Source organism: Nestor notabilis, unplaced genomic scaffold (genome assembly GCF_000696875.1).
Source record: "Nestor notabilis isolate BGI_N333 unplaced genomic scaffold, ASM69687v1 scaffold23253, whole genome shotgun sequence".
Lineage (NCBI taxonomy): Eukaryota > Metazoa > Chordata > Aves > Psittaciformes > Psittacidae > Nestor > Nestor notabilis.
The window spans coordinates 1-18,291 of NW_009922686.1; the positions used below are offsets into that span (position 1 = coordinate 1).

General features: G+C 38.7%; 1 protein-coding gene across 1 annotated transcript in view; it reads left to right on the top strand.

Moving 5' to 3' along the window:
• Positions 1–823: 823 nt before the first annotated feature.
• TMEM132D (transmembrane protein 132D) overlaps positions 824–18,291 on the top strand; it is a gene marked incomplete at its 5' end in the record, with an annotated part of 138,486 nt that continues 121,018 nt past the window's right edge. The window contains one exon of the mRNA XM_010011759.1: positions 824–970. Coding sequence (XP_010010061.1) covers positions 824–970 — 147 coding nt within the window. The remainder of the gene's footprint in view (positions 971–18,291) is intronic.

Consider the following 18,291-nt stretch of genomic DNA (forward strand, 5'->3'; position numbering starts at 1 on the left):
TATATATATATGTATATATAGTTCATCTTTTCCACTGGTTATTCGAACCCAGAAGCACTATGCTAATACAAGAGAACCGGAAAATACTTCTGAATTGGAGCCAGTTCAGTTGTCATGACTGTAACATTTTGTCACACAGCTTTTCCTGTTGTTTAACCTCATCCATAGAAATAGACTTCTGAGGAAACCAGTCACTTTTGGAAAAAACCCAGACTATTTCTGCGTATTTTTAGGATCAGGGCTGATAGAACAGTTAAACCCAGCAGTATTAAAAGAAAATGAAGATGATGTGGACTCAGATGATGAAAGATGGAGCAAAGATAGGAAATGTCATCTTCAAGTAATCCGGGGAGGGGGAGAAGAAAAGGTAGATTTTGCTTGTAATGCGAGACCTAGCAATGACTCCTCACTCCAGATTTAAGCCCCAGCAACAACCTGACTTTTGTGATAAAAATGGTACTTCCCTCTCCAACACAATAACTTCTAGTTAAGGGAGAGCCGTAACTTGTCCACTGGTGTGCACAGTGTGGATAATGGAAGCACAGGAGTGAGGAGCGTGCTCCAGAGCCAATGTACTCCCTAATTTAGCTATGACTAAAGCTGTAATTACTGTAGTTCAGTAAGATTTCTATCTTGATAACATTTCTTCAAAATATGGAATTCTTAATTAATTCTCTCATGTCTTTTCCTTGTAACACTGTTGAACTCTAATGAGTGGTAGCGTTTTCTGTGGGGCAGTAATGAGAAAATAATGATGAAATAAGTAACAGATCGAGCTGACATTCTGTATCTAATTGGTGAAATATCCTCTTGTTCCTCCTAGGGCAAAGGTGAAGAAAGGTGTGAACGTTTTCAGTGTAAGAGCCAGCAGCCCATACTTGTGGGACATCAGAGAGAGCGTGGATTATACCGGGAAATATGCACCAGCTGTTATTGTTTGCCAGAGGAAATCTGCTGCCTCTGAAAACAGGTAGGTCACAGCAGCCTCTGTTTTCACAACCTTACAGCTGTTTTTCCTTTTCAGAGCATTTTACCATGATTTTAATAAGTTTTATTATAATGCACACCAAAAATGCTTTCGGAAAAGCTGTGTCTGTATCTTGGAGTGCATTGCTAATTCTACCACATACACTTCACAAAAAAATGTTATTCCACCCTAATAGTCAAAGGAAGTTATAACTAGCAGAAAATAATTGTTTTCACAGAGTGTTTCCTATCTTAAAATTTGGTTGTGATTAGTTTAAACTCTTCAAATTATTTGCATTATAGCAAGAGGTAATCATAGGGCTGGTTTTGGTGGGGTTTTTTATTTGGTTGTTGGGGTTTTTTTGGTAGTTCTTGCTTGGGATTTTGGGGGGTTACAGAATTACAGAATTGGGTTTTGTTTTGTTTTGCTTGGGGAATTTTGTCTCTTTTTTCTAATTTAGAGGAAACTAAAATGTACTCCAAGAATCAAACCCACATTTTTTTGATGAGTTTGATATGAACATGTAATCTGCAGATAGGAATAGATTTTCCATTTCCATTGTGCAGCAGCATAGATAGGACACTGACTTGTCTTAAACAGCCCTTATCTGGCAGGTGGATGTTCCTTCTCCAATCACAACTGATTGCTTTAATGAATACATTTCTATATCATTTGTTGCTTCTTTCTTTTATTGTTTCTGGAACTGCATGTCAAGTGGATATTTATAAGGTTCTGACTGATTGCCTATGTATTGTTTGGCATTGCTGTTGGAAAACTTGTATATAACATGGAGTTTTGTGCTGTGATTTACTTCTGAAATTTGACAAAATCTTAGAGGCTTTGGGGATTTATTATGTGGTTTAGAATTTTTAGACAAATACCCTCTGAACCTAATAACTAGGAAGTTTCATGTCTTTGTAATCTGGGTATATGGAAAAAGGAGGAAGGGAAGCATTTCCCTTCATAATCATGACATAAATCACTTTTTCCTTTTTATTACTCAGATTCTACACTATTTCTCTGCTATAATATCCTGAATTTTCTCATCTAAGCCATATATTGTCACATACTTGACTGAATTTTATTGGTCAAAGAAGCAATGCCAAGGTCAGAGCTTCCTACTGTCTAGCACAATCTGTCAGACAGATTCTTTAAAATCCCAGTTCAAAGCTATTTGAAGACAGTGTGAGTATTTTCATTTACTGAAATGGGCATTGGATCAAACCCAAAGATTATTTCAACAATGAGTTTTCCATCACACTTTATCTTGTTGGGTCTATGCAGTGCATTTGCCCGATTTTTCCCTTCCTCATCAGGAAAATACAATGCAGCCTCATGGGTGAATTGAAGTTTGGCAACTTATTTCCCTTCAGTATTCAGCTTTCAGTGGCAAATCTTCCAAATGGCTCCTTGCACATGAAAGAGTAAATTATGATGTCACCTGTCATGCAGTATGTGTGGATTTTGTGTACTTTCATGTGCTGAGTATGAACATTGCTTTGTTTTTATTCAAAGAAATATATATTCATATAAGGTATTACTGGAAAGAAAATCAAACAAAGACAAGGTATATGTGTAACTTCTGGTTTGACTTATTCCATCTGAGTTCCCAGTTGAGATTTGTGGTTTTCTGGCTTTCAAGAACTTCTTCCTCATTGTTTGCAAACAAATATAAATATTTTTAATGTATTATTCAGTATGTTGTTTTCCTCATTAAATTTAGTCGCATCTGGTTTGCTATTCATTTTAAGAAGATGAAGCATTATATGGGGAAGGGGAGTGTGCTCAGTGTTTTGGTGAAAACTTCTTTTTCCCTATCTAGATGTTTGTTGTATTGCACAAGGAATAACAGCTAAATATTGATGTCTCTTACTAAATTGTTTGCTTCCATAGTTCAGTTAGGAACTTGACAAACCTTGTTTGCATATTGTGTAATTACTCCTAAAAATCAAGGGGTCTGATCACGTGAATGCAAAGGTTGCAATGTTAATTAACTAAAGATTCCATACCTTCGTGCTTCTGATAGTTTTACATGGATCAGAAAATAGTGTTAATAAAGGTAACTTACTGTGACAGGTGTAATTTCATGGATTAAGGAGGCACTTGTGCAAGTGACAAAGTCAACCAAGCTGCCTGAGCATTTCTCTATAGGAGTTTGAAATATATCCGTCATTTTGATTGGAGAGGTTTTGGCACCGCAAGCTTATTGTAACAGGATTACTATACAAATATTATCACAGACAGCAGGGTGTTTTAGAATGAATATTAACAGCAAATATTATGAGTCTGTGTGAGAATAACTAATTAAGCCCATCTGTCAAATATGATCTGAAGTTCTCAGTGCCTTGCTTATTATGGGCTTGCAACAGTGTTCCAGATTAATGGTGAAGCAATTATAAAGTTCTCCCCAATTTTTCTGATTTCATTCTCAGGCAATAATCATTTTGTAACACTCTCAATACTGACCCATGAGATCATTAGATGGGCTTACTTCTGGTAGCATCTGTACAGCGCTGCTTCTCTGTGAAGCATCTATCTTCCATCCCGCTGTTTTCATGCAGATGACCAAAAAAACCAAACAGAAAATGCTGTGATGGAAATTAACCAGAGGCTCGGGCTCAGAAATGTGACTTGGGAAACACTAAACAGTGAATCAGGGAGATACATCCTGATATGTGCCACTTACTCCCTCTGGATGTTGGCTGATATTTTTCTTAATTCCTCATGTAATGAGGTCAATACACTGGAAACGTGAGATTAAAGGAGTCCTGCATTTTCTGAATGTTTTGTTGGTTTGGTGCTTTTTCTCACTGTACCTGAAACTGAGCATCTCTGCTGCGCTAGCGATGATTGAGAACAGCCAAAAGTGTTTGATCTGGGATCCTATCTGTTCTCTTGTGTTTCCTGTTGGTCTGGACTCAGGTGGGCTGGGTTTGGAAAATTACTGAGGTGGCTAAAGATGCAGATATACTGGATCTGTTCTGGTATGATACTAATGGGTGTCACGATCCTCTTGAAATACTTTATTCATGTTTATATTTTTGTGTACAAAAGTTTGTTATTCCATTGAAGAATACATTACTGTTCTCTGTGCTTGTGGCAGGAATGAGGCCATTGATCCAAGCAAGTGTGAAGTAATTCTAGACAAAACTTGGCTGTCTCTGGGTAGAACCTTAATGTCTGGATGTAATCGTTTACTACCTCATCTCCAGATGTATTTGAACTATGTCATGGATAAGCTTTGCTCAGCAATTTCCTTTTCCCTGTGCTTATTGTTGGAAATGTTACCAGGATAGTATTTCTTTTGATACTTTTCCGCTTGCACTTTTGAGTTATAGTTCTAATAACACTGAAGGAGTTACCAGCTTATGCTGCCTGAAACCAGATGTTGGACCTGCTTTTTGTAGAGAAACTTATTTTCATTTTGAACTATGAGTGACTGAATCACTCTGTGATAATATTAACACAGTAAGAGACAATGACAGTATTTTCTGGGCTGTATCCCTCATTGTTCCTTTGTGTCTCATTTTTTATGATGCCATATTTTAATGCTTAATTTTCTTAATGCTTTTATAATACAAGAAATTAACTCAATATTAGATAATAACAGGGGACAGGAAAATGTGTGACAGCATTGCCTTTGATTTTCCTACACAATGCATTCTTTTTATTACATTTATATTATCCTTAGTGCCCTATATTTCTCACTTTCAATTCTAGTTAGTTTTCTTGTTGTAACAGCAGTGAGCTACTGCCTCATTCTTTTACTTGTTGCATCTGCCAGTACATTTGATAGACTCTCGAGAGTGCTATAATCCTAAAATGCTTCTGAAACAACAAAAGCAACAAATTTGACATAAATAACAGCCTAATAGCCACAATAATTACATTATGTCTCTTGCTGGTGTTCATCAAAATGCTTCATAAAAATAGTTTTATGGTTTAGACCACCATTAATTTTTTCCCTTGCTGTTTCTGTGCTCACATGACTTTAGCAACTAGAGGTATATTATTGCTGGGAAAGAAAATTTTCTGCTCAATGGAATTACAGAGAAGATGCATGATGTAGCAAAAATAATTCCCAGTGTGTTTTGTCCCATCACATCATGTGTGATTCCCATGAGCTTCAGTTTATCGTGATGATACCAAAGCAAGAAAAAGACTGTAGACATCATACATGCTTTCTGGTAGGATATATTCAAGTTATGATATCAAAAGGCTGGACAGGCAGAGGGGGTGAAGGACTGGGTTAGGCTGATACTTCAAAGGCATATGGGTAATGATCAGCTGCAAATGTATTTATCCTGGGATGCTTTAGCATTTCATACTTTGTGCCGTTTGGGTTTTTCTTTTACTTTCCTTTGTTGTTTGAAACCTCTTGGGTTCTAACAGTTTATATGTTGTGGTGATGTGAAAGTACTAAACATCTCAGAAGTCATGTTTACATCCCACTGTTCGAAAGCAATTAGTCACAAAGTTCCATTTCTCGTTTCATTTTAAAACTTAAATGTGCCCTCTGAGAGAGAACCCTTTGAGATCTTGAGGCAAAGTAAATTGGTGTGAGCCAAGCCTCAGCGCATCATTCTTTTACATGCTGACCCACTTTTTTTCATTTTTTTAAGAGAACTATTTTATTTATCAAGAAATGCAGACTCTCTCTTGAAATCATCCTACTCGATGCTAATAGACTAGAAAAAAGGTTTATGGTTATTATCTTGAAGCAAATCAAAAGAAAAGAGATGAAATATTAACCAACAACTATTAAATAAAGGCATTATTAGCCAGCTTTTCCACCTGTTTGAAAGAGACTCATTCATTTAAAAACAAAAGGCTTGCAGGAAGGCACTTCAGAGACATGCAGATAACCGTCTGGCATCTGAAGGGTGGACTCTGCTCTTCTATCTCTGACATTTACATGAAGGAGATGCTACAGGGCAATTCAGCTGTCATTGTGAAGAAGAAGATTCCCTTTTATCTCGGCTGAATTTTAGGGTTCTCCTTAGAGAAAATGGCTTTTCCAGTGTTCTTTTCTTTGTGAGCATGTTACTGGAAATGGGAAAAGTGACAATTAGCATTGAATTGCTGATGCTGCCTTTTGAAGGAGTTAAAAATAAAATAATAATTCCCTCATTTGGAGATTATCCTTTAGAAATACTGATGTACAGTTAGACAGCATTTACCATCTCCTGTTGGCTTGCAGTTGGTGATGCTCAGGACTGCGCCATTGCTACATGCATACCATTTTAAGGAAAGCGGTTAAAGGGAAGTACCCCTTAATAGTTCCGAACAGGACTGAATAGCATGGCTGTTCTCAAAGGAATTGTCTAGAGGCAGTCTTCTGAAGATACTGTCATTGTTCAGATTAAGTAATCTGACACTAAAATCTGCAAACAATAAATAATGTTAGTTTAATCCCCCTTCACTGAGCGTTCTTGGCATGCAGAACTGGGAATGAAATAATTTGAGGGAACAGTCTAAGCCTAAGTACTTTGCTGACAGAAGTCAGAGAGAGCTGATCATTCACAGACACGGCGGGGTGGTTTTGTCCTCTCTTCTCTCTTTCTCCTTAGGTGATAGGTAGGTGTTTTATGGGTATTTCTGCCACCTCCATTGTAGAGGATATGCCTTCGTTTTATCCTGGTATAATCCAATGTGATTAACACGATTTTAACTTGAGGAGGAATGATTGTCCCTAAGAACCTTAAAGATTCATCATCATCATGCTTGCTCTGTGTTTGTGGTGCTTAGCACTGTAGTCCTTAAACCTTTAGGTAGCCCCAAAGCTCAAAATAACAATTCTAGTTTGCTATCTATCACAGAATAGATCGTAGGTGAGTAATCTCCTGTCTATTAAAAATCTAATACTAAATGCAAAAGTGTGTCTTGTGAAAGTATTTCTAATGGTGCTGTTGATTTTCTTTTTCTTGGAGGAAATTTTGTAAGAAATAATACGAATTACTGAGAGAGTTGGAAAGTGAATGGATGACTTTTAATATGAGCTGAGCCTGAAAATATGCCTGTTGCTGTTGAGGCATGGGGGGTTCCCATGTTTTGGATGAAAAAAGTAATTAAATCTAGCTAACAAGTCAATAGATAGCAAAGAGTGGACCGGAAGGTTAACAGAATGGTGTAATACAGTTTCGCATCCATATACCTAGTAAAACTAATCCTAACTAAATTACAACTGCAAGTACAAAGCCGAAGTTCACTGGGCATTTGAGTAATTTTCTGTCTTAATGTATGGATTTATTGATGACATGGACCAGCCATGATTGCAATATTAAAGATCTGTGGTTGGTTTATACAAACTGATGATGCAGATATAACTCATCCTGTAATTATTTTGCCTTGGTCATCTCTTGGCCTTTTAATCACCTCTAATGGGGGTAAGAAAGTGCTGCTGCCCCAGCTTCATATTGGTGCAGAGGGGACGTGGGCTAAACTTTAAGGCGGTACTGACAGTAATACACCACAACACCTATTAGAGTTTATGTGCATCCAATGAAATGGAGCAACATGGCAGGAAGCAGCCCTGAGCTATCACTAAGACAATGTGGAAGTCAGCAGTGGGTTGTTTTATGACCCCTTGTAACCGCGCGAGCCCTAATAACTTGTGTCACATGGGAAGTGTGTCTTCTCCTCATGTGCCAGCTAGTCCATTGAGAGTCAACTAGTACCAAAGGCTGCTTTTTTTTTTTCTAGTCAGAAAAAGCCTTCCCTCCCACTTCACATAGAGTTCTCAGGAACTAGTAGTGAGTGTTAGACCTCTTTTTGAAGAGTTTCTGTTGGCTTCCATGCCAGTAGAAGAAATTGAGCTTTGTTAGGATAGTAAGATGCCTTATCTTTGTGGGCATCATTGATTTCACCATATATACACACAGACATATATAAAAATCGGCAGCAGGACAGAAAACTGAGGTGTAAGATTCCATAGGCAGAGCTGTCTGTGCAATCACTGGATATTTCGGGTTACACAGAAGGAGTGTGTAATGTGATTCATTCCTCCCTCTGCATGGCAATCTGCAACAACAAGCAGTACTTCCACCTCTACCAACACACTCCTCCTTCTGCAAACATTTTCCAACCTAGGATGTAATCTGGAGTATAAATTTTTAGTGTTATATAGAGCTCTTTTAATGTTCAATACACTTTCAATTTGCACCTCTGAATCTTTCAATTTCAAATCCATCCTCACTGTGTAAGTTTATGAATCATGTGGTTTATGTATGATAGCTTGATACGAAAGTGAGCATAGGAATGCATAGAAAAGATGTTATGTAAGATGTTAGACAAAACTACGTTTCAGAGTGTGTAGGAGTGGGGAGCCAGGCTGTATCTTCTACGGCAAACAAGGGAGCCAGCAAGCCTGGCTTGTTGTGCAATTCTTTGGAAAAGTACAGGGATCATTACAGGGTACGTTTCCATTTGTTACTCAGGAACCCTGAGAGCTTTTCCATGCAAGAAGCACAAATATGACTTCATATTTGGGACACTTTAAAATCTGAGTAACTGGCAGCTCTGCTGTTTTGCCTTTGATACAAGCCCAGCCTAGGCTGGTCCATATGCAGTCACAAGCTCTAGCAGATGTATCGAGCTGATACAGAGCCCGTCTGCCACTTGCTGTGCACTCCTGTTGATGGTACACAGAAGACAAAGGGATCAGTTGGCTGTGATGTCTCTGTAGTTGAAATTCATCGTCAGGGTGGTAGTTGAAGGACTGCCCGCACTTATGTAAATGTGTTAATATTATTCTTTGTTTCAGGGATCACCTGAAGCTAATATTCAAATGTGCAATTAGTTGAACAGATGACTACTATCTCCATCCTTTCTTGACATAAATTTTTCTCTGGTATCTAGCAAGAGCACATGCCTGCCTTTTCCTCAGCTTTAACTGAAATGCTTGTAGAATACTTTCAATATTAACAAGTTACTATATTTTTTAAAGTCTTGATGCACTGGAAGCTTTCCTAAGTCCAAGTTTTGTTAACTTCAGCACAGGGTCTGTGGAACAGGATAGCTGTTTGATTTATACCGCCGAAAGTGAGACTGTATTACTTTCATCTTCTATTTCTTACACTGCCTTTCTAAATAAATTGTAAAATCATCCCAAAGCATCTGTTTCTGATATTTATATAATTCCCATTTCAGCTATACCTTAATGCACTGGAGTCTCCATAGGTTTATAACAGGATTGGCAAGTGCAGATATGTTCTTATCCCATATTAAAGATGAAGACGTCATACCAAGAGACCAAGAAATGGAAGTCTGTGTGGCACAGAGTAGTGCCATGTGGAGATAAATGGGCCAACTTGACTGTGACATGGTGCAGCCTCTTAGAAAACAGGCCCATATTGTAGCATACATAACATATCGCTGTGAGCTCATGAGAATGTAAAGTGCTGAGTGGAACTTCTTCATTTTCAGTTTATTTGAATCTTGCATTTAATTTATACTTGAAAGCAAATAATTAGCTTGAATAATTTTCAATCCAATTAATCTATTCCTAAGTGGCAAATATTGTACCTGGAAACAGATCGATTATGAAGTGTTTCCTCTGAGATGCATTTTCCTGTTAATTCTTGAAGCAATTAATTTTCTTACAGACACGTGCAGGTCTTTGCATGAAATAGTGAAGGCAAGGAAAGCAAAAGGCGTACAAGAGAACAAAAGGCAATAATAAAATATGAAGATTACTGCAGAATTAATAAATATAGTGTATGTACAGTGTGTTATATATGTTGTACATACATCATGCCTCTGTCGGCATCCATAATAGAGAAGCTTTCAAAATTTCAAAGCAGAAATTAGGACATCTTAGAATTAATCTTTCATGCATATTCATTCAAACCAGTCTTTCTTACATGAACACATGGTACTTCTTCCATAGGATTATGGGCAGAGGAGAATTTGGCAGACAGACTCCAACAAGTCTCTATATGTTGTATTTTTCAAGACGTCCCCCCCACCCTGTCACCCAGTGAGACTTACAGTTTGGAAAAATTTGGGTAGGTTTTTATAGCGAAAACAAAGTGTAGTTTTGCATCTTGGATGCAAAATGCAAAGTTCATCCAAATATCCAAACAGTGCATCCCTTGCCAGATTTTAAGTCCTCACTTGAAAGCGTAAGAAACATCACAATGTTCTTTTATTTTTAAAGTGTTTATTTGCAATTCTAAGTATCTTTTAATATGAACAGACAATGCTGTTCTCCTAAATCCGACTGCGCATGCTGAAATGGCTACAATTTTAGCTTGGTTTTCCCCTAAAGTTTCAATCAAGACATACCCCTGACATGAAAATTCATATCTGAGTAGCTTCATTTTTGGCAAGATTGTCAGGACTGCGCAACAAATAATTTTGAATGATCTTAGTTATTTTTGTAGCTATCAAACCCACAAGTAATATATTCCCATACTCTCACTGAAATCTCTATTTTATGTTAGAGGTACGCATACGGATTCAGTGTAGACATACCTTCTACACTGCAATTCTTTTTCAGTTCTAATAGATTGAATCAGGTCTGATTTTATGCACATTCAATACCAAGAACTGTGGAAGAGAGGGGTTGTGGGTGTGTACTATATTTAGTTTATCTTATTGAGATAAACTCTTGACTTAGTCCTTAAGAGTCTCAAGGAGAATTACAATGTCTTGATGAAAAATTACCATTTATTAAAAAATCAAGACTTTGTTCTCATAAATGACATGAATCTAAATCTTTTTTGCTGTGGCTCTAAGCAGCAGATGATCAAGGATTTAGCTGGCTCTACTGCTTAGGGATAAATGTACAGTTCTAGAAATGCAACCCTTCCGATCAAGCCTTTGAGATGATGGGAACTGGCAATAGTTTTGTAAAAGCAGTTTTTTGCTCTTTAGGTTTCTTGGTTTTGCACTCTCATCATGCTTATGTAACTCCCTAGTAAAATACCTTCTGTTTAGGGGTTTAAGGGATTAATCTTGTTTATGAAAAGAAATGCTGCTTCTGCTCCTTGGATAAACCACAAATAAAGATTTTACTTTGCAATTGTAATCGCTACATGTAAACATATTGAGAAAGTCCTAATGAACTGCTAATGATAATCCAGATGCTTCCATCAGAAGAATTAAGTTATAAAGGAATGCACAATTACCAGACAGGTGAAAACTCTTAGGGGAATGAATTACTGGCAAGCATAGTGCTGTGTATCTGGATCTGCTGGCCAGCGGGGGTGGAAGATGTCACTATCATCCCCCTTTCATATGAGAGATTTAGCATTTATTTTTCCATACCAAAAAATACAACAAATGGAACTTTTGAAAGTGGAGAAGAAAGAATTGTGTTGAGGCAGAGTAAAGAAAGCAAGTATTTAGATGAAGACTTAAAGAAAAAGCAGTATGTGTATTATGAAGATCCTTGCAATGCTAACTCAGGAAGGGCTAAATTACATTGCTTCATTTGCCACCCTGACATTCTTTTAATGTAGTTTTAATAAATGCATTCGTTTTTCTATATTGCTGGTTAGATTAGTCTGTAAATCCTGCTTATAGGTTTGGTAATAACCATTGCAGCACTTCACAGATGGATGTTCATGCTGTGGTGTTTGGCCAGGTTGCCCGTATCTCTAGAGCTATGGATGCTCTGCCCTTCCCACTCTTTAGGAGCCTTCCTCTTAGCCAAGGTGCTAGAGAGGGATTCCCAAGAACTAAGGCAGAGATGTGGCCATTCATTCACATGTGGGCAGAGCAGAATTGTGGTGTTTGAACCTTTGCTTGGTTCTATCTGTATTTACCTTTTCTGCAGAGGTGGGACATTAGCAGAGCTGATGCATGCTGGGCGCTAACGAAGCATTGCCAGAACACTGCTGGAGAGGGAAGCTGGGCAGTGGGTTAGGGGGAGGGAAGGGAATGCTGCCTTTCTGATGGCACAAGGCGGGTTCAGGACGGGTGTTGGTTCAGTACCATAGTGTGCCTGAACCTCCTGGCCCAGCCGTGAGCACTGATGTCCTGGTGACAGCAGATCGGCTGTGACGAGCTGCCTGCTGCCTGCCTTTAAAACCAGGGCAATTACCCGCTGCACTGTGGCATGCTGTGGGGAAGGTTACCCAGAGCTTTTTTGAACAGTCACCTCCCAAGGAACAAGCAATCCAAAGATTGTTGTTTAAACACCTGCCTGTGGGGCAACATTCCTCTAAATACCATTTTTCGTGGCAAGATCTAAGTCACTCGGATGCTCTGGTTTTCAGTAGCAAAAATCTGTGCTTAAATAGTTCAGAAAACTAGCATTTTTGGTCTGTGAGTGTGCGGAACTCTCCTGGTCTAAAATTAGAAAGTCAATTTGTCTGTTAAGCCAGGGGAACAAGAAGCTCTACATGCCCTCTGAAATTAGCAATGAAACAAGCTGTATTGAGCTCATCTATAGCTTTACACCTTCGGGGCAGTGGCTGGAACCAAGATAGACAATATTTCTCCAGGCTGTCACAGTTATTTTACAAGAGGAAAAAGAGGAGGGGGAGGTGAGAGTTGCTTTGGTCTGATCTCTAAATGAAATAACCAGCTGAACTTTTAAAATCATCCAGAAGATTAAAAGACACTTCAAACAGTCCACTGTGTCAAGTTTTAATTTATTTTGCTGAATATCTCTTCCTTAATTGTCACAAAACTAAGACATTAAAGTTAACAGAGCCGTGTGCTCTGTTGAAAGGTGCTGTTACTGTAGAGGAAGGTGTTACTGGAGAACAGGAAAGCAGAGGGAGGTCTTTCATGTAGTATAGACCTAGAAAAAAAGAATTAAGACAATAACTTAATGCTTTTGATTTTCTATGGATAGTATTTGGGAAAGATTTAGCATTACTATAGGCATGTGAGAACATCTGTGGTTTTTCTTACAGTAGAAGCGAGTGTCATTGCAAAGGGTTGCTCAGAGAGGTATTAAGTAGATGTGAAGGTGCTGACCATAAGCAGCTTGAATTCCCTCAGTCTTCCACAAAACTTGAGCCTGGAGATGTAAGGATTTGGAAAACTCCAGAAACTTTGACGGAAAAAACATGACTTAGCTGCAGAGAAGTGCACGCAGCTTCTACTGGGTTTTACCCCCAAGGGCCTGGCTAGCAATTTAAAAAGAAAGTAGTACAGCTGCATATCAAGCCGTAAGAATTATTTCTATGGCTAATAAATAATTAAAATTAAGTTACATATATGTATGCATTATGAGGTGATTGCAATTTCCATATATTGCAGATTAAATCCACCTGAAAATTGCACTGTGCTGACCACATCTCAGTGAATGTGCATGAAGATGTCAAGTTAATTTTTCAAGCTTTTTTCTCCTGAAATTCCAGATTTTTTTCTGTAGCTACGTTAGGTCTTAAATTTACATACTGTTTCTGCAATCTGTGGATATGACTTTTTTGTTTATACATCAACAATATTCATACTTTCTATTTTTAACATTAGAATATTCCTCTTATTTTAGAAAAATGTCAACAGGCAAATACATATATTCAAGTACTTCAGCATGCTGTGCACATCCATCACTAATAATAGGTGCGTGATGCTTTTTTCCAACGTGTAGAATTTATGTCATAAATCCAGCTAGCAGTACTATACATGTGCTAACTCAGGTCTACGTTCATCATTTTTAATGAAGTAAATAAAGCAAGTAACTACAGCTGCGTCAGTTTCTCCTGAATTTCATTGGTTTTTTTGTTGGGGGAAAAAGGGGGATTTTATCCAGGCTTTCCGAGGAAATGAGCCTTATGTTACAGTGCTGCCTGTGCATGTGTGTTTGAAATTTGACAGCAGCAGAGCCGGCTCAAAGATGGTTATACTCTTACACGTTTCATAAAAATATGCAGGTAGTAGAGGAAAAAGACATTAGAGAATCCCCAGGCAGCTGAATTCTTATCAATAGCCAATTATGGAAGGATCTTCAATAAGAGCTTGTACTTTCTTGGACATGCGAGTCAATCAACTGTGAGACAGATCTCTGTAGGAAACTCCATCCTTATGGAGCTTCTTATTCATGCTTACGTAATTTCCAGAAAATCTTGCCTCTGTAGTGCAGACCTGGCTTCAGTGCATAACAACTGACAGTGTGTTGTAATGTTGAAAGGGCCTTTTGTCGAAAATAAGATAGGCTGGATTTGGAGTTCAGTAAAGATTCCACTCTGATGTATCCTAAAAGGAGGAAGGGGCAGTTATCAGCCTAAAATGTCTAACCCAAATGGTAACGATGTGAAGCTTTTGTATTTGTTCGATTGGAGCCTTTGACCCAGAATAATAGTAATTACATTTGTGTTTCAATTTAAGTGCTCCTAAATCTTCTAGGCTTCTAGTCACCAGGGGCTCTTCCTGAGCTGGGTCATCTCTGCTGGGATGCTAATAGTCCCAGTGAATCCTGCAGTGCGTTATCTTTCCCAAGCATAGCTGGGAATGCTGGAGACAACGAATTGGGTAGTGAACGGTCAGAAGCAGGCACCAGATGCCCGTGGGAGCACAAGGAGGTCTGTGCTCTGGGAGATGCTGCTGTATGTTACAGAGGGGTCCACAGATACACCTTGTCATGGCAGGGTCCATGCAGACACAGCACACTATAGCCCCTCTTCAGAGGAGCTTAGCTGAGACCTGTGACCACAGGTCTGTCATTCCAGTCAGTGAGAGATGCTGTATAGGAGGTGGGACTGGGAAAAAGCTAAAAGCCATGGCTCTGAAAGCCAGATGTAGAAATTCTCTTTCACTTGAATGCAGGGGAGGCATCTGCACTGCTGTTGGCTCTGCTGTTCGGTGCCAGTACAGGAGGGCTGTGTTCTCCACTAGAGCTGGGCTATATTCTCCACTATATGCGAACATGAGTGCTATAGTCTAACACTCCTAATTCCAAGGACTAAATCTACCCGGCTGCTTAACAAGGAGCTACAGCTGCATCCTGACCTGAGTAACAACTTCACTACTCTGTGCAGCTGCCTTTTTTATCCTTTCTTCATTTTCCCATGAATAAGACTTATTTATAAATGCATGTCTCCTTGTAGCACACTCACAACTGAGAGCTGCTAAAACACGGTTCACTATAATCCTACTGAGAAAAGACCCTGGGTGTAGAGATTCGGGGCAGAGGAGTTGTACGGGGTTAGGACAAGCAGTGGTAATTGCTAGTCTCTGTTCCTCTGAGGTGAGAAAGTTTCATGCTTACACCTCTGTTTGCTACTTGCTCAGTTTCTCAGGAGGATGAGAAAGCAAGTGATGTGTCTGGAGTTTGAGAAGCACGGGGTTGGTTAAATGGCTTTTGGTGCTAACAACTGTACTTGGTTCTGCCTGACAGCAAGAGAAAGGATCAGGCAGAATGAGCCTTTCAGAACTTACTATTGTCTGAACCCCACAGTTACACCTGAACTGTGCTGAACGTAACAGTGTTCACTTTGAAAAGCATACAGACAGGAGCTGTGGCAGGGAGGCACACCCTGCTACCTCTCTCTGACTCCAAAATCTAAAGTATAAATTTTCTCAAGCGGAAAAGATCTTAGTGGGAAAATGGAAGTCAAATCTTCAAGGTTAAAAAGTTCTGTCTAACCTTTCACATTATTGCTCACATTTGTTTTTTAAAGTTAATAAACCACATGCATTCACCTCATAGAGCTACTTTCCTCCCTAAACAAATTGCTTTTATTGTTAAAACTACAAATTTAGGCATTGTGATCAATACCATCATTTTATGAGCTGTCAGTAAAGGGACTTGAAGATGCAGCTTTGCTTGATTGCCTACGAATAAAGATTGATCAGCCCTGCTGCTTCTGCTGTATAGATCTTGGGTTGATTCACATACAGTATACAAAGCAAAACACTATCACCTCATCCTTCTTTAAAATCACATAGTCAATAGCTTTTTCCCTGTGCATTTCTGCAAGCACTTGAGAGTACAACCCCAATTGATGTTACGAAGGGCAAAGGGGAGGAACATGTTTTGGTGTTGGGGCCTTTCCCTCATAGAAAAATCTGATTTTAATTCCAGACTTTTCTTGGTTCCTTAAACAGAAGGTACTGAGCCAAGACTGTTAGCTTTCACTATTTCATGTTTTCTTTTATTGTTTTTTGTAAATGAAGATATGGAAAAGACGAGTGTGAGATAACAAAAGACTGCTGGTCCACTGCATCTGTGGAATCTCATGAGGCACTTTGGGCCAGCAGCCAGTGTAAAGGGCTGCTCCCATTGCACCAGTCAGAGAAAGCAGATTGTTTTGCAGGAAAATGGAGTCCTTATATATACTGTTGTCAGAGAGTTTGCTGGACATAATGATTTCCAACAGGAAAAAAAAGGAGTAGTGGTTGAACTATTTTATTGTATATATTCAATTACCAACTGTAAGCATTGCTGTATTTACATACTGCTTCTCCTTCGTGACCCGGCATTACAGGGTCTATACAGTTACAGTTTCTATAGCCAATGCTTTAGAAATGTTACGTTAGTTCCCCAAAATGGCTTATTGAAAGTTCCAGAGAACATGGCAAGTCAACAGGTACAGCCCAGCAGCAGCACCATGCTCAGGGTGACCTTAGATGAGTGATAATACATTTATGGCTTAGTTTTTTCACATGTAAGAGCGGGGACAATAATACTGTCTAGATCCTAAGACTGAGGTGATAATATTAAGCATTACATGCTTAGTGTATATAAAACCTTTTGAAAACCTTGTATGGAAGGCTTATAAAAAACAAATATAGAGATATAGTGAACATCATTCTAACAGTCCTGCACTTAAGTATTGGTTTTCACTGAATCTTTTCCTTAGGCACATTAACTTTGCTTTTATAGTCTATCAGGAAGCACCGTATTTAGCTCTCCCTGTTCAAGGTTCACTGACCTATAATCCTACTGAAATGGAGTGGAAAGCCCATGAAAATTTCACTGCATTTGCACTCAAGTGGCATATGGCCATGGCGTTAATTAAAAAAAAGAGAAGAGAAAAAAGTGATAGTCCTCTGGTCTCCATGGAGACGGAGCCTGCCGACAGGGGGGGAGTGGGAAATATTTTCAATCTCAGGTTGAAAGGCAGAGATCAAAAGTTGCTCCAGTTAAAATGCTGCGCAGATGTCAACATGGCAAGTTGAACGATAAAGCATTTTGCACAAATACTTTGTAGAGTGGTTTGGGTATGAGATTAAGAGGAAATTTCCTCTACTATCTTTAATGGGTTACTGGAATAGAACTTGATGTGTATCGTCTGTACGTTTGTCAGATTTCTACCAGAATGCGTAAGTCAAAAAGTATGATACCCATCCTGGCAATAAGGAATTCTTGTTTTACAAGGTTACGTTCAAATTCTTTTAGAGGATCATAAAAACTAAATAAAATCCAGAAATGGAGACATTCCACATGATTAAGATGTCTGGCTGGCAAAGAAGCCTATAAAATAAGCTTTCCCAAATGCCTTAAGAGGGGAAGAGTGAGAAAGAGAACTACATCCCTATCCCTAATGGGATAGCAAACTTGTTTTTGTTGATAGCTACTAAATTTGGTTCAGGGCTATTTTTCAGTCATTTGGAGAAGAGAAAAGAATAGATGATGAAGCATTACTGGAGGGAAATGAAAATCATATTACTGGTCAAATGCAAAGTGGACAGCAGGAAAGAATGAACTTTGTAACTTCTTGTTCCCAGATGACTATAGAATTAGCATATTGGTAACATTCAAAAATCATGTTTTGCATGATATTAGCAAAAATGCATAATGTAGGTTCTGGGATTGAAAAACACTACTTTGAGTGTTTCCATGTCAAAGAATTTCATCCTGTAGAATGATTCACACATAATATTTGAAGGTCAGAACTGTGACCGCATAGTGGTCTATTCTCCCTAGGAAAAGTAAACTGGTCCTTCTGGAAGCAGCAGAACTTCAGAAACTTGGTTTGTTATAGATTTTTGTCCTACAGTTTTTCATCCTGATACTCTTCTGCAGTGCTGCTAGTATTACACATTGCAAACATCCTCCTCCTTCAGGAATTACCTGCTCCTTCCCATGTTCCTTCATTACAAGTAAAACAAGTGGGCAACATCTCTTGTCAAATTGACAGGATGGGCTTGACAGGTAAATGGACAGACGATTTGCCTCTGTGCGATTATTTCCAGGGGAAAAAACAGGTTAAAATAGAACTGAACTATCTGGCTGTTCTTGTTCCTTATGATTAGGGAAGTTTATTGAGTCCCCCACAGCTGATAGTGGACAATGCTATAAATAAATGGGGCCGAAGAGGTCTGTGCATTCAGCCTAAGAGGGAAAAAAGAGAAGCAGAACTCAGAAAGAAAGGTAGTTGAGATGTTTGCACAGACAAGTCCTTCTATTATTAATATGGATG